Source organism: Canis lupus, chromosome 25, assembly GCF_003254725.2.
Source record: "Canis lupus dingo isolate Sandy chromosome 25, ASM325472v2, whole genome shotgun sequence".
NCBI lineage: Eukaryota > Metazoa > Chordata > Mammalia > Carnivora > Canidae > Canis > Canis lupus.
Genome location: NC_064267.1, coordinates 57,312 through 82,397, shown reverse-complemented (window position 1 = coordinate 82,397; position 25,086 = coordinate 57,312). Strand labels below are relative to the sequence as shown.

The window sequence follows — 25,086 nt, the reverse complement described above, 5'->3', positions numbered from 1 at the left end:
TTCCTAAACTCTTAAAGAAATGAGTTCTGAAATACTGATTTGTCTTAAATCATTGTTTTAGGCTGGTAAAGAAAATGTCAGTAGACTTCCTGTGAACAAAAATAATATAACTATGGGGAAAAATTGTATTCCTTTAAGACCTTCTAATGAATTAGCCAATTTAACAATGATAATTGACACACATAATTTGGAGGATAATAATCACACAAGACAGTCGGTACCAATTGAAGATGGCCCTCAAAGTCAACACATGACATTGAGCCAAATGTTTCATCTTAAAAACAACAGTAAAAAGAAACAAATATCTACAGAAAAACCAAAGCAAGATGCTAACATGCCTAAGAAGCTTGTGCTTGGGTCTTACAATGGTCAAATTGTTCAATCTAAGATTAATTCATTTAGAAAGCCCCTACCAGTCAGAGATGAGAGTTCTGTAGCAACAAAGAAACTTTCAGCTACTATCCCTAAAGCCCCAGAGCCTCTGCCCGCAGACACCAGCAGTTTCACAGTGAGAAGTCACAGAGCCCCAAACGTGATGACCACCACTCGACCTGTGAGCACTGCCTCTCAGGACAGACGGCTGGTGCGGCCTCCTATCAGAAGTCACTGCAACAGTGCTCAGGACCCTGTGAAACAAGGCATCAGGAGAAGTCTTACAATCCGGAAAGGGCCCCAGGAGAAGGAATTACTGCAATTAAACACAGTTTCATCTAGTGCCAAAACCAGTTCTCAGGATGTGGAGAGAAAGACGACAGTGTCAAGAAGCCTGATGTCCAAAATTGTAGCCAGACCTGCTTCATCTTTTAACACCAGACTGATCCAGAAGTCAAAAAGCATTGACCCTTGCAGACACTCTGTAGCAAAAGCAACTATTGATAGATCAATTCATCCCAAAGAAACAGCAGAAGAGAGAAAGTAAGTGGATGTAATTTTATTAGCTTAATTTTCAGTAGAGTACTTATAAATTTGGTTTATACACTCCTTGAATGTATTAGAATTTGTATGTGGATTCTCCTCTATCATACGCAGACCAACTGAAGCAAATTTATGTGCGGGACAATATGAGCTAAGTTACTGTGTTTGTGTTTCATTAAGTTGTAATATAATCTGCAGTGCTTAATACCATTAGGAAATATTTTATAACCTCTCCATTTAAAAATGCATTCTTAGGGTCTTTGATCATATTACCAACATTGATATGTTCGGGATTTCTTTTTCTTTGAATTTGTGAATTTACCTGTGTGCCACTAGTGTGGAGCTACTCAAAGACCAGAGTTATTTTTTAACTTCTCTGACAGAATTCTATCATCAGTATCATAGTGATGCTTATATCCTGCTTCTCACTATAGAGCTCGTCTGAGTGAGTGGAAAGCTAGCAAAAGAAAAATGATAAAAAGACCTCCTAGCTCAGGAGTTACCCAGTCTGAGCCCGAAGGGCGAAATGAAAAATCATCTGGGTCCTTCTGGACTACCATGGTAGAAGAAGATGAGCAAAGATTATTTACTGAAAAAGTGAACAAGACATTTTCTGAATGCCTAAATCTGATTAATGAGGTACAGTCCTTATATTTGTGTAGTAGATTGTAGTTTGTAAGTTATCTTATAAATGTTATCTCACTAAATTAATTATTGTCACTCTTTTGACCATATAATGCGTTAGTGGTGTTCTGTAGACTTATTGTGAGATTCCCTTTAGCCTAAAATGGACTCCATTTCATTGAGTTCATATAAATACATCAAAGAAATAATAAAATTTTTTTTACTTTTTTTTTTTTTTAACTTAGAAATTCTGCATTCCTCTAAAATGTTAATATAGAATGGGCTGGGATGGATATTTACTCTGACACCTCTATTTTTTTACACTCCTTCAGCATATTAACGTATTATTTTTTCCCACTCATTACATACTTTACCGAAGACAGGCAACATAAAGTAGGGATTCATTATCACAGATTACATTCAAGTTAACAAAATTCTTGCAAACAAAATTCCATTAATCTAAACCAGCATCATCATGGTCTTAAACTTATTGTAGAGATTCACTATTTGGATCAAAATCCTACAGAGTGGGATGCCTGGGTGGCTCAGCAGTTGAGCATCTGCCTTTGGCTCAGGGTGTGATCCTGGAGATCTGGGATCGAGTCCCATATCGGACTCCCTGCATGGAGCCTGACTCTCCCTCTGCCTGTCTCCGCCTCTCTCTCTCTCTCTGTGTGTCTCATGAATAAATAAATAATCATTTAAAAACAAAACAAAACCCTGCAGAGTATACGAACTCCAGACTTTATTTCCTGACTACTCTTTGATCTTGCTTTGGTCACCCATGGTGTTTAAGATCCATAGTAAGGGGAATCCCTGGGTGGCGCAGCGGTTTGGCGCCTGCCTTTGGCCCAGGGCGCGATCCTGGAGACCCGGGATCGAATCCCACGTCGGGCTCCCTGCATGGAGCCTGCTTCTCCCTCTGCCTGTGTCTCTGCCCCCCCCCTCTGACTATCATAAATAAATAAAAATTTAAAAAAAAATCCATAGTAAGATTGAATATACGGAATATGATTTCAAACCTTACTCTGGTCTTCATGAGCATCCTTAAGCTTTTTGTGATTTTTGAGGACCAGTGAAAATTAGAATTGGAGTTTCCCTGATTATATCCTTATTTCTGTTCAGTTGGGGTTTGTCATTGATTACTGTGGAAGTTTTCAGCCCTACCATTGAATTGTATATAGCTCTTACTTACATAAACCATTACAGATTGATTTTAACCTTAATATCAAGACCTGACAAAGACAGTTTTTAAAAACCTGCAAGCTGTTCCCCCTCAAACATTTGGTAGGTACAGAAATTCTATATCAATTATTAAATGGAGTCCCACAATCTATAAAAGGATAATCATCAAACCAAGTAAAGTGTTAGTCATTTTTGACTATTATTTATCTCAATTAGAATTTCATTTTTTTCCTGCTTTGTACTTAGGATTAATATGCTTCTTGCTAACCATTCAGAGTAAGTTTATAGTAGGGAAGAGAACACTGAATTTTTTATGAATGATTTTTCTATCCACTTTTTCTCTTGTTATCATTGATCTTGATTATAGTAAGCTTAATTGTTCATAGTTTGGAGGCTAAAGGGTATCACTCACTGCTTGCTATTTTAGGGATGCCCAAAAGAAGAAATATTAGTCATACTCAATGACCTGATTAAAGATATTCCAGATGCTAAAAAACTTGTTAAATATTGGATATGCCTTGCACGTATTGAACCACTCACAAGTCCTATTGAAAATATCATCACAATCTATGAGAAAGCTATTTTGGCAGGGGCTCAGGTAAGATTAAGACTTACTGATCTTTGTTAACACAGTGTAAAGGATTGAGTTATTTGGGAGCATATCACAATGTAACTTGATAAAATTGTGATTACATATGTAGTAGTAATGAATGTTTAAAAACCACAATGATCGCATATTATAAAAGCTGTTTCTCCACCTTCTAAAACTTGCCCATGAACTAGTGATAATCAGACCTTAGAAAATGGATATATGCTGAAATGTACATTTAATGAAACCTGCTGTGAGAAATGTTAGCACAACATGTCATTTCGCACATTTCATAATTAAGAAATCTGGGAAATTGAATTTTTAATATTAAAATTTAATGGATATAATGCAAGTGGAGTTAAATTAACTTTTAAAATATTAGCAGGTTCTGTGGCTTTATGAGAGAAGTCTTTCACTTGAAGAGCATTTCTTAATATTCTCACATTTTTATGCTATATGTTTGGTCCTGCCCACACATAGAAAATGACAATAAACTAGTTTCTCTGACTTACTAGACCCATAGTGATTTGATACCACACCTCTCACCTCTTTCTACTGTTGCTACCAAAGGCTCTGGGTACAGAATAAATTGTATCTCTAGGTTTTTTGGTTTGGTTGGGGTTTTTGTTTTTATGGGCAAATGTTTCTAAAATGCATTTCCTTTTGACCAAGTTTCTCAAAAATGCATTTTTGGAGATTATGTGCAGAGAGTTTTAAAAAATTATTTTCTTTAGCCTTGAAGGAAGGTCTACTCATTTTGGTCTCAGCAAAGCCAAAAAATGCTATTTGACCTTGCACTTGAATCAAAAATCAAATATTCAGCAGATACTCTCTCAATGGCTATTTTGTATAAAACACTTGCTGAATGGTAATTGTATTTGACAGAATCCCACCTGGAAAAGGGTGTGAGGTTAGCTAGGATGCATAATTGGAGCCAAGGATTCACATAGAAAGCAGAGTGTAAAGAGAAATATGTGACACTGGAGCAGAATATTGAAAACAAGGATGAAAATTAGCCAAGAAAGTGGAAAGCAGGAGTGAGTGGTCCAGGAACTATGTTCTACAACTAAGAATATGAGCCAGAACTTCCCTTTTATATAATATCTTGAACATGTTACGTTAGCAATCATGGTAGTACAGAGGAACATAGTAAGTGCTTATATGTTTTGGCATATAATGGACACAGTGAACTGTTGATTTTTGAATGAGTGAATGTTATGCTGGTCAACCTTGAGCTGTTCAGAGATGCATAATAGCATGTGAAAAAAACACATAACCATAGGCTTGAATGTAGGAGAAAAGAAGTAAACTTTATATTAAATTCATTTTAAACTTATATTATCAGCTCTTTAAATATTAATGTTAGTTTGCTACTTGTCCATTAATTTTGCTAATATCAAACAAGCAGTTAATAGTTACCAGTGGCTTAAGAAAAATTGTGGGGGAAAATTTTAATCTGATAATTCTATTCCTTCTGGGTTTTTTTTTTTCTATAAATTAAAAGAGTCATTTTCAAAAATTCAAGTGGCAAAACAAGTATTCTGAGAAAAGAAACGTGGTCTAAGAACTGCCTTGTTTTAAAGTGTGAAATAGAATCACTGTTTTTAATATTTTTGACTTGCACAACTGAGTTAATGTCTGAGAATATAAAACGTATTTTTTCATTAAAAAATTAAGCCTATCGAAGAAATGCGACATGTAATTGCAGATATTTTAACAATGAAGAGTCAAGAAAAAGTCAAATATGGTAAGTTTTTAATTTTTTTCCAGTGAATTATGATTTTATTAAATTTCTCTGAATATTTTTCTTTTTTTAAACAAGTTTGTAGGATGTTTCTCTCCTCTTACATCTGTGGGCATACCTCTGAGATTCAGTGGCTCTATGTAGTGTAAGAACTTTTAGTTAGGATGTCTGGTTCAAAACTCAAATTTATCTTTGAGTGTCTATGAAAGTTACCTTACCTCTCTAGGCCTTAATTCCCTTTGTTAAAATGAGGCAGTTTGGGTAGCCCCAGTGGCACAGCGGTTTAGCGCCACCTGCAGCCCGGGGCGTGATCAGCGGTTTAGCGGAGCCTGCAGCCCGGACGTGATCCTGGAGACCCTGGATGGAGTCCCACGTCAGGCTCTCTGTATGATGCCTGCTTCTCCCTCTGCCTGTGTCTCTGCCTCTCTCTCTGTCTCTATGAATAAATAAATAAAATCTTAAAAAATAAATAAATAAAAATAAAATCAGGCAGTTTGATTAGATGACCTCTAAAATTTTACCTATTAAATTCTATCATCTCTTCTGTGCTCTAGAGAAGCTCATTAAAGAATTCTCTTTGCTAGGGATAGTAGATAGAGGGAAGAAGGTCACTTAGCTGTCAGGTATATGAAATGTAAAATTTTTCTAGATTCACGTATATCCTATAACTGAAACATCTCTTGGTGAAAATCTCTAATAGTCAGATATAAATGTCTTTTCAGCTTGCTGGATTTCTCAAGATGTCTCAGGTATTTCACCTAGCATGTTTTATTTTGAACTCACTGTCCTTCCCTCATTGCTTCTCCATACCATCATCTCTTCTCCCAAAAAAAGAAAAGGAAAAAAAAGAAAATCCTCTGCCATTGAAGAGACCTAAGCAAGAAATGTTAGAAGAGATGCCCTTGTTCCGAATGCACATGCATTCATTTGTTAAGCCCTAAGTTAGAAAAAACTTACAAATCAGGCTCTTTCTTCTCACTGCTTACCTCTCTACCACCTTGCATAGAGACAACCACAGCCTTACTGTCTTTTATTGTCTTTTCATCACAGATCATTCCTTTTCATTCTTTGCCATTCTAAACCATCCTTTATAGAGATCAAATCTGATTGTATCTATTTCTGCAGTGAAGATTTTTTTAGATCAAAATTCTTGCATGTAAAGTTCATTATAATTCAATCCAGCACTTTCTACCTATCTGAACTCATCATCTCCTTTCCACATTCCCACCTTGCTATTTACTATATATTCAAAGTATGCTGGCCTGTTAATGTTGTCTTAATAGGTCCATTTCCTTTTAAGCTTTATAACCAAGATTGTCTTCCTTGGTCTTGTCAAGTACTTGTTTCTTAAGAGCCAGCCTAAATGTGATTTGTGAAGCTTTCTCTAGCCCTCTCCCTGTCCCCCAAGCAAAGGTAGCTGTTACATTTTATGGGTTCCATAGCCCTTTGTTCTTATGTCAACTAAATAGAATTTTTCTCATTTTAATTACTTTCAAGCATGTCTCTTCCATGGAATGTGAACTTAACAGGGATGATTTCATTCTTATATCTGTATCTATAATCCCAACCTATAGGTGGTAGTGAATATTTAATAATTTGTCAGCAGTATTGGCTTAGGAAAAGTAATGGTTAGGAGATGGCAGTTTGGTTCTTCTGTTTTGAAAACCTGACCAACTATGAATAACTTTAATGTCTTCTGATTTTGCTCTTTAAATTTGATCAACAGCTTAATCTGTTCATGTATTTCTATAGGAGAAAATGTTGAGGCTTGTGCAACCAAGGAATACATCCAGGATGTCAGCAGTGAAGATATAGGTGTTAATCTAGAGTCAGGAAAACCAGAAACGGAAAAGAAACCTAGAAATGTGGTATTTCAAGATGATGAAAAAAAGCAAGATGACAAAACAAAGTATCTAACCAATGATGTTAAAACCCCCAGTGCAGAAACTGGAGGGAGTTGCTTAATTAAATATAATGTGTCTACTACACCATACCTACAAAGGTAAACTTTCAAAATGTATGTTGTGATTTGTTTTTATGTTTAGGAAGAATAAATGCGGTACCTAAACTTTAGCTTCCAATTAGAACTACTGTTAATAAAAAGGTTTTAAACAAATCAATATCACGGGGACACATCACCTCTTCTTTTTTTCTTTTGAGAGAGAGAAAGTGTACAAGTTGGGGACAAGAGGCAGAGAGAGAGAGAGAATCTTAAGCAGGCACCACACCCAGCACAGAGCCCTCTAAGGCTCGATCTCACAACCCTGAGATCATGACCTGAGCCAAAATTAAGAGTCAAATGCTTAACTGAGTGAGCCATCCAGGCACCCCTGGACACTTCACCTTTTAAAATACTGTATTTGCTTTGCTTTTTCCCTAAGTATTGCCATTTTGTAAAAGAAAACTTTGGCATCATTTTACTTTAATGTCTGTATGCTATTGGTAATAGTAGGTCTTGGAATTGAGCAATTAGCCAATTGTACAGATATCCAAGAGTCTACTGTAATGACAAATAGAGAAACCAGTTCCTAACTGGTTCTTTTTTCTTTTTTTTTTTTTTTTAAGACAGGCAATCACATGATTGCAACTTACAAGTTATAGTATGATAAATGATATAGGAGAATAAAGTGAAAATGTTAATGTTTTTTAACTATGGGAATGATTTTGTATCTTTTTTAGTATAAAAAAGAAGATACAGTTTGACAATACAGATTCTACATTTAAAGAGCTAAAGTTTCTAACACCAGTTAGACGTTCTCAACGTATTCAAGAGAAAACTTCTAAATTGCCAGATATGTTAAAAGACCATTATCCATGTGTGTCTTCACTGGAGCAGTTAACAGAGTTGGGAGGTGAAACTGATGTTTTTGTATGCCGTCCTAACACAGCCCTATGCCCGATGTACTCAGAGACTGGAACAGCACAAGAGAAATAAAGCAACAATCAGTAATGGGACTTTTATTGTTCTGGGGTTTTTGCTTGTTGTGGCTACTTGTCTCTTAGAAGTTGGCCAAGTACCTAAGTATTCATGGCAGTAAGCTCTTTTACTGATGTTCACATTATAGCAGGAGTTGCCTTGTCAATCTCAGCAGAGGGAGTTACTAAGAAAGTTAAATTTTGTCAAGTATTTCAAACCTGTTTATATTCAAGGAACATAGTGATCATAATGTTGGCTTCACTTTTAATAGTCTTAAATTGTTAGCTATTAAATATAAGTAAATATGCATCATCAGAAAAGGTATTCTAGGTAAAATTTATATATTTATCTGGACATGTTCTTAAAATTTAGAATATACATGCCAGCCTTTAAACAGAATACTGACTCTACTATTAAGTCATGTCCGTTAAAACAGGATAGTTATGTGCAATTAAGTCTTCTCTCCACACATAAATATCATGTGTAAAATTGCCTTATAAGTCTCCAAACTATCTTCTATCAATTCTACAAAGAGTCAGTAGTTTCAAAACTGTGTAATATAAATGTGCTTGAAAATCCTAGTCTTTTGTTCACTCATTCCATTTGTATAATGGCACCTGTCTTTGGTTCTATTGTCTTATGCTCTCGAGAAGATTTTTATTCTTTTATAAACTGTACCTAATGTTGATTAAATATATCTGTATAGTGATGTTTCAGTGACATTTATTTCAACAAATACGAAATGCAGTTTAACTACAGTGAATAAATTTGAACCTTTCTTTTGAAATACATTATGTTGGATTTGACTTGGGGTTTTTAATACCCAAATTTTTCAAAAGGAAATACCATTAAGCACATATTTATCTATCTATCTAAAGGTTTATCTTAATTTTTAATTTTTACCTTAAATTTTTTTTTCATGCTTTGTATAAATGGTGCAAAATGTGCCATTTTAAAATAAACTTCAAGCTGGCCTATACTTTGTCTCATAAGAAGCATACCATGTGCTTCATTTGGCCATACAGAGTAGCTTGAAATGTCTCAATGAGAGGAACTTGCGATAAACCATTCTGCTTGGACAAGTTTCATAGAGAGCTTTTCCCTCTCCTCCCTCAACTGTGGGAAAGTCTGTCTCTTTAAACAGACATAGGTCTCACTCCTTTTCAGCTGCTTAAGAACCATTATCCAGTGTCTGACCTAGGTTTGTTCCAAGCTCAGTATCTCCAAGCATATAATATGGTGCGTGAGCTTTGAAGTCCCAACAGATCTACATTCAGAATCTCAGCTCCGGGGATCCCTGGGTGGCTCAGCGGTTTAGAGCCTGCCTTTGGCCCAGGGCGCGATCCTGGAGTCCCGGGATCGAGTCCTGGGTCGGGCTCCCGGCATGGAGCCTGCTTCCCTCTGCCTGTGTCTCTGCCTCTCTCTATCATGAATAAATAGATAAATCTTTAAAAAAAAAAAAAAATCTCAGCTCCTACCTTTCCTTAAAAGTGACCATGGTGAAGTTACTTAGTTGATTCTGAGGGGTAAAGTGGAAATAATCCCCTCTGTCATTTTGTCGTATTATCTGGCTGTTCCCCTGGTTGATTGGCCAGAATAGGCACCTCACCCCATCTGGACTGTCTTCTTCATAGGTATTTGGGAATCGAGACTGAGTCTTTTCTAGTTAGTTAGACCTGAAATATTTGAAAATGAGGTACTGGGTGATCATATGAAGTTTGGGGAGCAAAAGTCACTAATAAACAGAATGATAAAGTAACTACCAAGACAAAAGCAGAGACTCCTGCCTGGGGTTTTCTACAGCCCATCACTTGTGTATCCAAATATATGTTTGTTAAATCCAAATACAGGTAAAGCACGATTTCTCTACTCCAACCACACCACCCTTCTTGAATGTTACTAATATTAGTACAGTAACCCCCAATTTTTGTTTATTTAACCTATACATAGACTTATACACATATAAACACACATGGGTATGTGTGGATTTTGTAGGTTTTGCTTCGTTGGTCATAAGTGGCACCATACTTCATATATGGTTCTACAAATTTTTTTCTCACTAAGTTAACGTTTCATTGACCTAGATCAATGTAACATTAAGACTACATGGGAGCTTTTCAACTTGATCAGCTTTTCACACTGTTTAGCATTGCAGGCAACATCTAACTGTTGGATGGTGGTTAGGAATCAGACTTGAGTCCTACCTCCTGAGTTCTATTTCCAGTCCTACCACTTAACTAGCCATGGATCAGAGGCAAATAGCTTCTTTGTGCCTCAGAGATAATTGCACCTTTAGAGTTGCTCTGGAGATTAAAATGAGTTGATAGGTAACACTTATCTAGTTCTACTCTAAGCACTTCACATGTGTTGACACTTAAAACTGCCTAGTACCTTGTACATGTTATGTATAGTAACATTCACTTCCAATCACTTACCCAGTTCAGAAGCTACCCTGGCTGGGATCCACACCTTGGCAATGGCTGGAGAGAACAGGGGTCATATCTGTTCTCTTCCTCCATACACACTAGTCTGTGCTTGCTGATCATTAGGTTGAATTGTGTCACCTCCCCCCCCACCCCCAAAAAAAGATAGTTGGAGTCTTTAAGTCCCAGTATTCCAGAATGTGACCTTACTTGGAAATAGGATCATTGCAGATGCAATTTACTAAGATGAAGAAGATGAAGTCAGGTAGGTGTAGGGTTGGTTCCTAATCCAATATGACTGGGAAGAGATGTGAGGAGACAGGTGACAGCATTCTACAAGCCAAAGGGAAAGGCCCAAAACCTGTCCCTCTCTGAGTCTTCAGCAAGGATCCTGCTGACACCCTTGTTTTGGACTTCTGGGCTCTAGAACCATGAGAGGATACAAAGTCCTTTTCATGACTATCTACATTGGGTGGGAAAGAAAATGTTTTTATGACTTTTGCCCCAATGCTGTCATGAATATAAAGTAGTTGGGGTCTTGTGCCTGTGGCTAATCAGCAGGAGCATTAGTTCATGGAAACAAGCTCGTAGCAGCATTCTAGGCATAGGCATGTATAGTAGTTTTTGTTTGTTTCTTTAATTGAAACCAAGCAGTGCGGATACTGCAAATGTTGACCATTCAGAAAGAACATGATACTCCAGAGGCCCTGCTCTAATCACTACACCTCAGATTAATCACATAACTCTGCCGTGTTATGGTGAACACGTTCACCACTTATAGGTTCAACCAGAAGTTGCTCTAAATATATATATATATTCTAATATATATCCATTTTGACTTTCACAGTATTCCTACAAGGTAGGAACTAGAACCTTGCTTGTCTAAGTTTCTGTCTAGGTTTCTTAGACTTGCTGCTGTAATAATCATAAATTTAGTGGCTGAAAACAACACAAATGTACTCTCTTCTGCAAATCAGAAGTCTGGATTGGATCTCACTGTAGTAAAGGTATAAGCAGAATTGTCTTTCTTCTGGAAGTTCAAGGGGGCAATTTGTTTCCTGGCCTTTTCCAGCCCTTTTTTAAAAAGTCATTTATATGAGAGAGCAAAAGAAAGAGGATGGGGGAGGGGAGAGGGAGAAGCCGACTCCCTACTGAGCAGGGAGCCTGATGCCAGCTGGATCTCCCAGGACCCTGTCCTGAATAGAAGGCAGACAATTAACTGAGCCACACAGGCGACCTCTTTTCCAGCTTCTTTAAGGCCTCCTGCATTCCTTGGCTGGTGGCAGGGTCCTCCATCTTGAAATGTCTCTCTGACCACCACCCTACCCTCATCCACTTGGAGGGGCCCTTGCCATCCATCACACTGGGCCCACCTGGAGAATCCAGTCATCTCCACATTTTAGTTAGCTGATTGGCAACCTTAATTCCACCTGCAGTCTTAACAGCCCTTTGCCCTGGAACCTAACATCCGCAATTTCCGGGGAGAAGGATGTGGACAATCTCTGGGGCGGGGATAGGGGTGGGGGCACTCACTGTTCCGCCCTCCACACTTGCCCGGGGTCCCGCAGCTAACAAGGGGAGTGCTGAGCCCGAGAAACTTAGCTATACGAGCTGTTGGCTTAAACTGGAGACAAAACTCTTGTTGCGGGGAGACACTTCCCTTCAGTATCACTGGCATTGTTCTAGGGAGTCAAGGAGTCAGGGTTTTAAAACGCGTCCTTCGTAGGCCCGGCTACTCCGATTACAGCGCCTCCCGCCCAACCCGGGGACCTTCCGTCGCCGGCAGCCCGAGGGACGACCGGCCGGCCCGCCCGGCGGGAGCGCGCTCGCCGGGGCCGCTGCGGCCGACTCCGGGGGCGCGGGAAGCCGGCGAGCGGCTCCTCGACCTGGCGCCGGGCCTCTGCGGGCGGGAGCGGGGCTGGCGGCGGCGGCCGGGACTCGGGCGGGCGGGCGACGCCCTCGCGCGGTGGGGGCGCCGGGAGACCCGCTCTCCGCGCCGCAGGACCCCCGCCGCGGCCTCCGGCCCTCTGGGCGCCCGGCGGGGCGCAGGTGCCGGCAGCGGGGGCCTAGCGGGGGCCTGGCGGCGGCGCGGGCGCTCCCGCAGCAGGGCCGTGGGCACCCGGTGCCGCCTCCGAGCTCACGCGCTGAGGTTTCCCTCCCCGCTCCCACTCCTGACTATTTCCAAACCACTTCCCTGGCTTTTGATCGGGAGAGGCCTGCAAACAGACTGTCACACTCAGCACATGCAGATCTTTTACTGAGCCTATGGGTGTCATACTGAGTAACGGGGCCAAATAGTATTGGTTTTCAGCTAAGAAAAGTCAGTGGTTGATCTTGCTTATTGATTCCTGCCCATTACATGGACTAAAGACCCTGAAGAATAAAAGGATAGAAACATGGGAAAACTTGGCCTCCTTAAGTCGGGTAATACCAAGGGTAAGTGACAACAGTGGCAAATAACTTTCTTTCAGATCCCTACATATACTGAAAGACCTGACTTTTTTTTTTTTTAAGATTGTATTTATTTATTTGAGAGAAAGAGCAGGAATGAGCGCATGAGCAGGAGGTAGGGGCAGCGGCAGAGGCAGAGGCAGAAGCAGGCTCCCCGTTGGGGGCTTCATCCCAGGACCTCGGGGTTATGCATGCCCTGAGTGTAAGGCAGATGCTTAACCGACTGAGCTACCCAGGTCCCTCAAGACCTGACTGTTCTTGAATTGTTATTGAACACAATGCATCTAATTTGGTTAATATGGAAAAATTAATTATAGAGATGCCATGTGATTCTATCATACACATGAATACAAACGGCATTTTACAGGTTGCTGTAGTATGTATTTTGGATTGTGATTTTTGCTCTATCTGCCATGCTCTCTGTGCCTCATAATTCTTTGTGGTGTGATTAAAAAACACACACGCAAGTAAGCTTTCTGAAAATTAAGTTAATTCATTCCAGTGGGGTTTTTCCTGCAATGTTGCTAAGGTTTTTAATAATACCAATAGCTGCCATTTCACCAGGGCCTTCTCTGTACCCGGCAAAGTGTTAGGAACTTTTATTCAGTCTCCTTTACCTATGAACTAATCCAGCTAGCTGCTTCATCCAGGAAATACAGGAAGGAAGACTGAAGTTCAAAGACTCTGCTTATCTCTTATTAATCTTGGGCACTTCCAAATCCACATGTCCCAAAAGGAACACATGCCTCCCTTCAGAGGCCATTCCCCACCCCTGCCACATTCCCACTGCCAGGAAAATTAAACACACACACACACACACACACACACACACACACAGCCATTGTGCTTTTCCTTCCTCTCAAGGAATGGTATCATCATTCACTCAGTTTACACTGGCAACCTGGGAGGTCTGTCTTGTCGTTTTCTTTCTGCTTGTCCCCCATAAATCCTACCAATTCTTTCTACATATTTTCTCCTCATTTTCTTCATCCCCATTGCCACCACCCATTCCACTCCTCATCATTTTCCTGCCTTTTCTGTTGCTTCAGGAGTCTGGCCCTCCTGCCCCGTCAAGTGTGCAGTCCATTTGCTCTGCAGCCAGAGTGAGTGATTTTTCTAATATGCTCTTGTCTTCAGAGGCAGCACATTAATTACCCCAAGGATAAAATCCAACAACCTGAACTTGACTTACAGTGGCCTTCAGATAAGACCCTGTCTGTCTCACCAGTCTGTTACAGTCCTCTTTCAATTCCCTGAACCGAACACAGTCTCTTGCTCTTAGATATGCCAGCCCCTCAGCTTACATCACTCTTGCCTGCTGCTTGTTGCCTAGCCAAATTCCATTCATCCTTCAGGCTTCAGTTAAATATCATTTTCCTAACTCCTGTGGATAGTTCTGCCATATGCTAGCACAACTTTCTGTAAGGCTCATCCCCCTACATTTATAGAGGTCTGAGGTCCCATCTGTTTGGGGCATGTGTGATGGCAGGGACCATGAGAGGTCAAAGTGCGGTGCTGAAAAACTGCCTCTGGCATTGAAAGATACAAACCACCCTCGAACAACACAGGTTTGAACTGCACGGGGCCACTTATATGCGGATATTTTGATAAATGCAGTACGGTTAGTAAATTTTTTTTTTTTTTCAGAATTATAAAAACTTGTGTAGGTCCTGAAGGTCTACGTGTTCAGGCAATAAAGGAATAAATTGCCGTTGTCCTATTGTGGTGATTAGAGCTACTTTGACTTAATTCTGCCTTTTGAAACTAAATTTAATTCTCAACGTTTCTGATTTTGAACACAGTTTGGGAGAGATCCTAGTGTCTGTGTCCGTGGAGCCGGGCTGCGTGGTGCCCCAGCATGGATGGCTACATGGTCCTGAGAGTGATCGGAGAGGGCTCCGTCAGCACAGCCCTTTTGGTTCAACAAGAAAACAGTGATCACATGTTTGCCATGAATGAAATAAGGCTTCCCAAGGTTACTGCTGAAGCAGTTAGCTCATGTTGAAAGTGTACACTCACTGGTTCAGGAAAATCAGTTCTTGATATTTAACATGGAATTGTTCTTTTGAACAAAAGATGTAATAGGTTTATTCATTAGCTTTATAAGGTCTTGATATATTCTATATGGATTTTAGGATATTGTAATTAATAAAAAGGGAGAAAAATAGTCCAGGTGGCAATTGCTGTTTACTTTTATCTCAATGACCAATTTGTAATTCCAACTTTGCATACCTAAGAGGGTAGGAAGCCTCAGCAGAAGCAACTTAGGTGCCATATTAATGAAAATGGAGCATAAAAATACAATGAAGAGCAAAAACTTAAAATGCTAATTTTTGTTATCAGGGAAGCTATTCTGTGGATCAGCTCTGGGTTTTATTTCCCTGGAAGATGAGGAAGGTACTGCCTTATCCTTGTTTATCAGAGTTGTCACAGGAAAGAATCTGTGCCATGGAGGCTGCTTAATAATGTCTTATCAATTTTTTAAAAATACATTTTAATGAGATTCTCAGAATTCTAAGTATTTATTTCTCCACTATGTTCTTGACCTCTTTTACTGATTCTCAAGTGTGCTTCAAAGTCATCTGGAGGTTAAAACACAGATTGCTGGGCCCCACCTCCAAGTTTCTGGTTGAGTAGGTCCAGGTGGGCCTGTGAATTTGCAAGTCCAAAGTAAGTGGAATACCTTTTGGGGCCTAAATAAGCAAAAACAGAAACAAAAACTATTCCACTCTTTTTTTCTGTGTTATTTTGTTTTCTTTTGGGACATTTTTATTTAGCCTAGAAACATTTGTTAACATAATATTTATACAAGTCAGGTAAGGTACTACCTGAGAAAGACTATTAAATCTCTTTACTCATGTATGTTACTATGTCCCAGCCTCTCTGAGTGAGTGCTAAGACTGTACCTGAACCTGCCACATGGAGTCCCTGACCCAGGGGCCCAGGCCGTCCATTAGGGTCTGCTGATACAGTCTTAAGCTCACTTGTTTGATTTCTAAGCTGTAATCCTGAATTCCCAAGCAGGGGAATATGTAGCTGTCAAGAGGGTATCTTGTTCTTTTATGTTCCACTCTGGGACTCAGCTGTCAGCATCTCTATCCTTAAATCTCCCTCATCAGCAGGCATTGAGAGACAGCTTCTCTGGAGATCTCTGCCTTCGGTGTGAATGATGCTAGACATAATCTGAGCTCCTCTTTTTTAATGCAGAATATCTTCCTCACCCAAAATGGAAAAGTAAAACTGGGAGATTTTGGATCTGCCTGTCTTCTGTCCAAGTATGTACATCTATTCTGTAGTAGTGACAGCCATCAAAACGTCCATTATTCAGGAATGCTCTGTAATCATGTTTTGCCTTTTTATGGTTTTAGTCCTATGGTGTTTGCTTGTACATACGTGGGAACACCTTATTACGTGCCCCCAGAAATTTGGGAAAACATGCCTTATAATAATAAAAGGTAAGTAACGACTTACTTGTTATAATGAGTACCAAGCATGACTGCTTGGTGACAGGCAGTGTAGCCTTCAGGTGAAGTATGGTTTTTGAAAACTATATTTGAAAGAGAATCTAAATGCCCAGGCTTCTAGATGAAAGTCATAGTTTTCCAACTGTTTTAATCAGAGCTGAAAGGAGCTAAATGTAAAAGCTGAAGGAAAGGCTAGTCATTTCTAGGGACAGTATGATATGAATGACATGACTGATTCACACATTCTGCTTCTCTCACTTTTAAAAATCCTAAAGCATGCACAGCCCAGGTGGCTCCATGGTTTGGTGCCGCCTTCAGCCTGGGGAGTGATCTTGGGGACTGGGGATCCAGTCCCACGTCAGGCTCTCTGCATGGAGCCTGCTTCTCCCTCTGCCTGTGTCTCTGCCTCTATGTGTGTGTCTCTCATGAATGAATAAATAAAATCTTAAAAAAAAAAAAAAAACCCAAAGCATAGGTTGCAACCCTACCAGTTGTATCAGAATGATCGGAATGTCTGGGGTGCAGGGAAGGAAGCATCAGTAATATTCCAGGATCACCAAGTGATTCCAATGTGCAGCAAAATTTGGAAACCACTGGATTATGTCAGTGAGTTAATATTTACAGGACTGGCTAACCAGTACTTGACTACTAGATTAATTAATTATAAGAAGACAGTACGAAGGCCTTATGAGTTAAAACAATATTTTTCTGAATATACGTAATAATGTGCCCATTAATACAGTGGGTGAGCAGGGGATGTATTGGAAATATAGAGGTATACATGAAGGGATATGGCAACCACCTACTTTTTCACTGATATTAATGACATTTTGGTGTTTTCTCCATCCATTTGCTTTCCCCTCTAAACCCAGTTTATGTATTCTACGTACAACTGGTATTCTGTTGTTGTTTTTTTTTACCACCACATATTTAAACTCTTCAAAAATATGTTCCTCTAGAAAAAATAAGTGGGAAATATCAGAAAGGGAGACAGAACATGGAAGACTCCTAACTCTGGGAAATGAACTAGGGGTGGTGGAAGGGGAGGAGGGCGGGGGGTGGGGGTGACTGGGTGGCGGGCACTGAGGTGGGCACTTGACGAGATGAGCACTGGGTGTTATTCTGTATGTTGGCAAATTGAACACCAATAAAAATAAATTTATTATTAAAAAATGAAAAAAAAAGAAAAAAGAAAATAAATAAGACATCCTTGCAAAAAAAAATATTGTTCCTCTAATGATATATTTCCAATTTTCAGTATCATAAACAGTGTTGTGATTAACATACCTGTTGTGCATAAATAGGTCATTATTTTGTAACACATTCTTGGCATGAATTCTTAAAAGTAGAAACACCTAAAGGCTCGCTTATCTTACCCTCTGCGTGGTTGGTTTCTGAAAAGGGTATGATAATCCCTACTGAATTGGTTCTTTTAATAGTAAAATTGAGTGAATTGGGGCTGGAATCGTGGGTCGTGGGTGGGATGGGGTAACTGGGTGATGGAGGGCAGGTGATGTAATGAGCACAGGGTGTTATATAAGACTAATGAATCACTGACCTATACTTCTGAAACTAATACTGAATTTGAATAAAAAAATAAAATAAAATTGGAGTGAATTGGGGACAGAGTAGCTGTCCCAATAAAGGAACTTACTGGGACGATAGGGGGAATTTGAGTTTGGACAGATATTCAATAATATTGGATTAAGTTTAACTTTCTTGGATGTGACAATGGTATTAGGTTTATGAGGAAGAATATCCTTGCTCTTAGGAGATCATCCTGACGCATTTAGGAGTAAGGTCTTGGGGGTCTGCAGTCTTTATTTAAAGAGGTTCAGATATATATATGGAAGAGGGCAACAGCTCACAGATGTGGCAAATGTTAACAATAGGGGACTCTAAGAGCACATGGACACTGACTTTTCTCTAGCTTTGAAATTTTAAAAAATCAAAAGTTGGTTTTAACAGTTGATTAAAGCCATTAATTAAAATGGAGAGATTGTCACATACTAAAAGTCTGGGGCATGACAGCTGGTTGTGAGGAAATGAGAATGCTTAGTATGGAGGAAGGTAGGTGTATGGGGCAAACCATAGAATCTTCTTACGATTTTTGAAGAACTATTTTGTGGAAGTATGAGTAGTTTTTTTTCTCTGTGTTTGGGAATGTACAGGTAACTCAGGGCATGGCAAGGGTTTCCAGAAGACACATCTTGGCTTATGATAAGGAAGATCACTATCCCGTAGAGCCATCCAACAGGGGCACAGGCTGTGCCTGGGGTAGAGACCTGTTTATCAGGAAGTGTGATCAACAGCCTGGGGTTGTGCATGGATGACCTCGGTGCACACTGCACTGCATGACTTCTACAGTCCTTCCAGCTCTGCCAGTCTGAGCCCGCAAATATTCAGTCCTGTACCAAATGCTACTGAAATGATACCCGAATCACCCTGATATAGAGAGATAGAGGCTGGAGAGCAGAGAGTTTTACTGTGACCATTACTGTTAGTAAGTATCTACGTATTAGACCACACTTACCATTTATTTTATGTTAGTAACTAGAAATTACTTGTGCTATTTATTCTTATTAAAGGTAATTTTTCATTTTTGATTTTTTTTATATTTCATATAATCACTCATAACCCATTTGTCATTCCATTGCTTCTTTATGCTTCCAGTGACATCTGATCCTTGGGATGCATTCTGTATGAACTTGTACCCTTAAGCATCCAGTAAGTATGGTGTGCAAAATGGAAAAGGCAGCTCCTTGTCATATCTGGCAAAGTCCTTAGTAATGTGCCAGATTCCACTTGGCAGTTTGCTTCCCTGGGATGATGTAGGAGTGCAGAGCATTGACTCCGTCTCTGGCCTTCCATCTTGTTCTTCCCTCTGGCTCACAGATAACTACCTTGTGACCTCCCCACCGTGCCCCTGCCTCCAGAAAAGCTGGGAGTTAAGGTCTAGATAGTTTCAGAGAAGGGGTGGAGACTAGGGCCGAAAATAGCCATGTAGTGCCCTGGATTCCTCTGCCGGCTTTGCCCCCCGCCCCCCCCCCCCCCCCCCCCCCCCACTCATCCACCCTGTCGGTAATTACCCTCCATAAAAGTCTGAGTAAATGGTATGGAGTAGCTTGCTTCGTTTTCAGTCTCAGGATCTGTTACTGAGCCTCCTCCACCTTCTAAGAGATGAATGCATGCCTGTTTCCATGGGTGTCACTTTTGCCTTCAGCCCCTTTTGTAGCATATACTAAGGGAAATATATCTATTATTTAGTTTCTGTGGTTTTATATTTAGCTTGCCTACCTTTCCTTTCCTCCCTCCCTTCTTTTTTTCACTATTCTCAGTTTTTTTATGTTGGTAATATATATATATATATAACATTAAATTCCCCATTTTAACCATTTTGAGGGGCATTACTTTGCAATATTGTATAATCATCACTAGTCCCTATTTGCAAAGCTTTTCCACTGTCCTAAAATTTAAACAATAGCTTCCAATCCACATCCTTCCCCTCCAGCCCCTAGTAACTTCTAATCCACTTTCTGTCTCTGTGAATATGCATATTCTAGATATTTCATATAATTGGAATTACAGAGTACTTTTCCCTTTGTGTCTGGCTTATTTCATGTGGCATAATTTTTTTAAGATTTATCCATGTTGTAGCATGTGTCAGAATTTCATTCCTTTCTTTGATAGGATAATTATTCCATTCTGTGTTTATACCTTGTTTTTTTTTTAATTTTTTAAAAAGATTTTATTTATTTATTCATGAGAGACACAGAGAGAGAGAGAGAGAGAGGCAGAGACACAGGCAGAGGGAGAAGCAGGCTCCATGCAGAGAGCCTGACCTGGGATCATGCCCTGGGCTGAGGCGGCGCTAAACCGCTGAGCCACCGGGGCTTCCCTATACCTTGTTTTGTTTATCCATTCATCTGTTGTTGGACATTTGGATTATTTTCACCTTTGGGCTGTTGTGGAAAAAATTATCTTAACATTTATTTTTTCAAGATATTTTCAGAAATAATTTAGCAAAAAAGAGGTTAAATAACTTGCCTGTTTATTTAGCAGTTATTTATTACACAGAACATACTACTCATCCTTATTTGTAGCTTTGCATAGAAATAATTTCTGTCCTTTGGGCACAGATTAAAATTTGGCTCTAATCAAGCATTTTTTCATTTTTAAATTTTAATTGAAATATGGTTGACCTAGAGTATTATGTTAGTTTCAGGTGCATGATATAGTGATTCAAAACTTTTGTACATTACAGAATGCTCACTGTAACCATAGTTACCATCTATCACATACGATGTTATTCTGATATTGACTATCGGACTGTACTTTTCATCCTCGAGACTTATTTATTTTATACTTGGAAGTCTGTGCCTCTTAATCCACTCCACCTGTTTCGCCTATCCCACACACCCCCAGCAAGCGTCTTTACAGATGTGCTTGAGAGGTAGGAGAATGGGTGATGGAGAAAAAAACCTTCACCACCACCAGGTGAAAGGCACTTAACTGAAGCCATATGCTATCTTCCTTGAATGTGCATGGTTTATAATGCCAGCTGTATCAATAGAACAACTTGGGAGACTACAAAATGGCAATGCCAGGGCCCATGTCACAGTAATTGAATTGAGATCCCTGGGATCCCTGGGTGGCTCAGCAGTTTAGTGCCTGCCTTTGGCCCAGGGCGTGATCCTGGAGTCCTGGGATCGAGTCCTGCATCGGGCTCCTGGCACGGAGTCTGCTTCTCTGTCTGCCTGTGTCTCTGCCTCTCTCTCTCTCGAATAAATAAAATATTTTTTTAAAAAAAGAAATCCCTGAGGGTGTCCTGGACACTAGTGTATTTTAAAACAATCGATTCCAGGGGTGCCTGGGTGGCTCAGTTGGTTGAGCGCCTGACTCTTGGTTTTAGCACTAGGTCATGATCTAAGAATCATGAGATCAAGCCCTTGTGTAGGGCTCCCGGCGCTCAGCTTGGAGTCTGCTTTTCTCCCTGCTCATGCCTGCTCTCGGTCTGTCTCTCAAATAACTGAATCTTTAAAACAGCTGATTCTAATGTACAGTCCAAGTGGAGAACCACTGTCATATACAGATAAGATTATTTTTAAAATTCAGTAACTTATTTATGATTATATTCTTTATTCCCCTGATTTTGTCTTTTTTGTGAACTTTTATATACATGTTCTTATTTTTTTCTAGCAGGAATAAGAATTAAGGCATATAGTGCGCTGATATTTGGCAAACAATCTGTTCTCTCATCTACTTTGAGGCAAAAGCAGTACTCAAACCTTTAGGAAATGTAGAAACCTAATATAATGTTTGAAACACCTGAGACAAGATTCAATCTTATTTTTCACCTGAATTTTTCCTTTGTTATATGTTGATTTTTTTCCTTTTTCATATCTTCACTTGCGTATTTTGTTAGTAGGGTAGTGTACTTCCAAGGCAGAATGCCAACATGTTCTTACATAAGTATTACCAAGGCTAACTAACATCTAATGTTAATTTCAATGTTTACTATACAGTGAAGTTTTTTTTTTTCAGTGAAGATTTTTTTAAATGTTATCCTGGCATGTCATTTTGTATCCCATTCTATTGCTTGTCAAATTTTAATAGCTCCTTTGATGACGAGAAAGGTAAAAAGGATTTGGCAGTAGAAGTTTAAAGCTGGAACATTCTGGAGTGCATATCACAGGGGGAGCAGGCCTAGGGGCTTCTGGGGAGGAATGAAGCAAATGGTTGAAAAGCCTGTTAGTTCAATTGACTTCTTAAAAAGCTACATGTGTATTTTACTTTGATTTTTAAAATATGTGAAAAATTTGTATCTGCAAACACATTGATTACAGGTGCTAAGACTTTATCTAGATGGGGAAGTTTTGCATTATTTACATTTACCTTCCTTCTGAACCTACTGTTAAGATTTCAAATAGTACCTGAAGGACTTCTCTGGGAAGAAAAATGACCAGGTAGCAGATATTCTTAGAAAATTAAATTAATTCATAAGAATTCAGTTGAGCTGGTCATTTCTTCAACTCTTGCCTTGTCTCTGCTCTTACAATTCAGCTTTACTTTTTAGTTCAGGCAAATAGCTGGAAAAGTCTTATTCTCAAAATATGTCAGGGGTCCATGAGCCCATTGCCATCTCAGTACTCCTGTGAACTCCAGCATCTAATCAAGCAGATGTTTAAAGGAAATCCCTCACATCGCCCTTCTGCTATGACACTTCTCTCTAGAGGCTCTTTGGCTTGGCTTATCCGCAAGTGCTTACCCCCAGAGGTATGATAGATCAACTGTGAGCAGTTTTCAAGTATGGTCAAATGGTTTGTTATCTTTTAAACACAACATGAAGTACATGCTTGTAAAAATTCAAATATTGCAGAAAAGTACACACAAAAAGAAAACCTTATTTTTCCTCCTCCTCTCCCTTACACAATGCTGTTCTCCAAGAATACTGACAGGGAGAGTTGGCATAACCTTTCTGATCTTTTTCTAGACATGTAGTAACGTCTATTTATGTGTCTAAATTGTAGATATTTTCTAAATGGCACTTCTATTTTTCAACTATAAATAGGATTGTGGGGAAGAATGTTGACTAAATGACATTATGGCAGTGTCTAAAGAAACTTGTACTCAGCATCTTTAAATTCTCTACTTTAAATTTTCAGATCATCACAGAATATAGCGAGCAGGTATTAGAAGAAACCAAAAATTCTAAGCATAATACACCAAGAAAAAAAGATAAGAATTTTAGAAAGCTTACTTTTTGTTAAATTTTCTTTTAAAATGTAGTTTAGCCAAAAAGAAAACTATAATTTTCAAGTTACTAGAATTTCAGAGATCTCTTGAGATTAAAATTTTCTTATTGCATATTTCAGATGTAATTCTGCACTGATTCTTATACATTTTGTTTTCCACAGATCAAAAAGCCTACTTTGGAGATTTTAATGATTGTCCTCTGTTTCATTATTGGTACCATGTTCCCTTTGGTCAGGTAGAAAGCTTCTGTGTCCTGGCCTAGGAATCTAACCACAAAAATGCAATGTTAATCTTCTAAGGAATTATCCCCATGTGCCCATAGAACCATCTGGTAAACAAAAGTTTAAAAAGTAGAGCCTTTTCAAGAGTTGAAACTGTCCACGTAATAGCTACACAAAACTTCCTTATATATTTAGTCAATCCTGAACAAATTTCAAATGTAATTTATTGTCTCTTTGGAAGTTGTCATCTTTTAATTTTTTCAAAGCTATTTTTGTTCCTTTTTTTTTTTTTTTTTTTTAAGTAAACTCGATGCCCAACATGGGGCACAAACTTACGACCCTCAGAGCAAGATTTTTGTTGTATACTCTACCGACTGAGCCAGCCAGGCGCCCATAAGTTTGTTCCTTTTCCTTTGTCATCAGTGACTCAGACTTTCCATCTGAAGAGATCCACTGAAGATGGTAGATACAAGCAGAATAAGAGAGAAGACAAATAGAAATAGATCATCCACTCACTGCAGGGACATGTTGCAAACCTCTGTTGTTTGGTGCCCATTATCTTAGTGTCACATACTCCACAAGAGATACTCAAAAACTGTACCGTTTTCTGGAAGTTAAATTTTAAATGTTGTTTTTGTAGGAATGTATATCCTTCTTAGTAACGCAAACCCTTCGGTCTTATAATTCAGCCTTTTCTCCATTCCTCAGAGGGTAGCCATTACCTTTGTTTCAACAGTTTGCTTTCGTGTTAATTTTACCTTAGGTACCATTTTGTAGCTTTTGTCTATATGCCAGGGTACTGCGAAATTAGTTTTAAAATGCTTGGCAATAACAACAACAACAAAAAGTCTGAGAAAAGTTTCAAAATGGTGTAGCTGAGTATAGTTTTACCATTTCTAAAAAGAGGAATAAACCAGTGGAGAAGTGCCACCATGTCAGACCATGAGTCAGGTAGCATCTCCACCTGGTCAGGAGACAGTGCCACCGGAACAGTGAACGCTGTGTGAGGGCAGGGGCTACATCTAATTTACTCACTGTTGTATCTTCATCATAGACGTTCAGTAACAAGTTTTTAAAGTGTTGAATGAATGAACATGGATGGCTGGGCTCTGCCAGGGAAAATCAGCCACCCTTAGAAGAGGGACCTGGTGCCTGAGTTCTCCCTGACTGCCGCTGCTGGCGCCTAGTGAGGGAATAAGCAGCTCCTTTCTTGTGAGGGACCCCTGTCCCACGGGCTGTGACAGCTGTCAGGAAGAGTGAATCGCAGTGTCTTACCTTTTCAGATGTTAACATTAGGAATAACACAGCAGAAATAACCTCTGTTTAAATTACCAGATGATTAAAGCTTGCTATCACTATTCAGGCTAATGCTTTGGCTCTCTGACTTTAAAAACCTTACTTGTCTTTCAAGCTTTATGCAGATCACATGAGGAACGTAATAATGTGAGCCTTTGCATCCTTCTTCTTCCTACCTTCTCTTTTTAAGCAGACTCCAGCAGAATCAAGATAGCTTTGGAAAATGAGGCAACCACAACAGTAAGAGCTTTAAAATTACGTTTATGAAATGCCTGTCTACTGGGTACCATCCAGTGCTGTGAGATTTTTGGAAGACTGGGGACCGGGCCCAGTTTTTCGTCTTTTGGCAAAACTAAAAGACAGCCTGCAGAATGGGAGAATATATTTGCAAATGACGTATCAGATAAAGGTCTGGTATCCAAGATCTGTAAAGAACATATTAAACTCAACACCCAAGAAACAAACAAGCCAATCATGAAATGGGCAAAAGACATGAACCGA

General features: G+C 39.4%; 2 protein-coding genes across 15 annotated transcripts in view; both read left to right on the top strand.

The window, feature by feature from the left end:
• CKAP2 (cytoskeleton associated protein 2) overlaps positions 1-8,683 on the top strand; it is a 55,684-nt gene extending 47,001 nt beyond the window's left edge. For 11 of the 14 annotated variants that reach the window (XM_049100813.1, XM_049100812.1, XM_049100817.1 and 8 more), the window contains 7 exons: positions 62-915; positions 1,350-1,554; positions 3,152-3,322; positions 4,991-5,060; positions 5,780-5,806; positions 6,810-7,059; positions 7,737-8,683. In XM_049100813.1, the coding sequence (XP_048956770.1) occupies positions 62-915; positions 1,350-1,554; positions 3,152-3,322; positions 4,991-5,060; positions 5,780-5,806; positions 6,810-7,059; positions 7,737-7,992 (1,833 nt within the window). In that variant the 3' untranslated portion in view covers positions 7,993-8,683. The remainder of the gene's footprint in view (positions 1-61; positions 916-1,349; positions 1,555-3,151; positions 3,323-4,990; positions 5,061-5,779; positions 5,807-6,809; positions 7,060-7,736) is intronic. The other 3 variants (XM_035717775.2, XM_025462362.3, XM_025462359.3) reach the window with 1 other exon arrangement.
• Positions 8,684-12,697: 4,014 nt separating this feature from the next.
• On the top strand, positions 12,698-23,582 carry NEK3 (NIMA related kinase 3). Its single transcript, XM_049101459.1, is given in 6 exon segments — positions 12,698-14,848; positions 15,985-16,123; positions 16,217-16,303; positions 18,986-19,041; positions 22,329-22,588; positions 22,978-23,582. Coding segments are annotated over 6 exon segments (789 nt in total). The 5' UTR covers positions 12,698-14,706; the 3' UTR covers positions 23,083-23,582.
• The last annotated feature ends 1,504 nt before the right edge of the window (positions 23,583-25,086 follow it).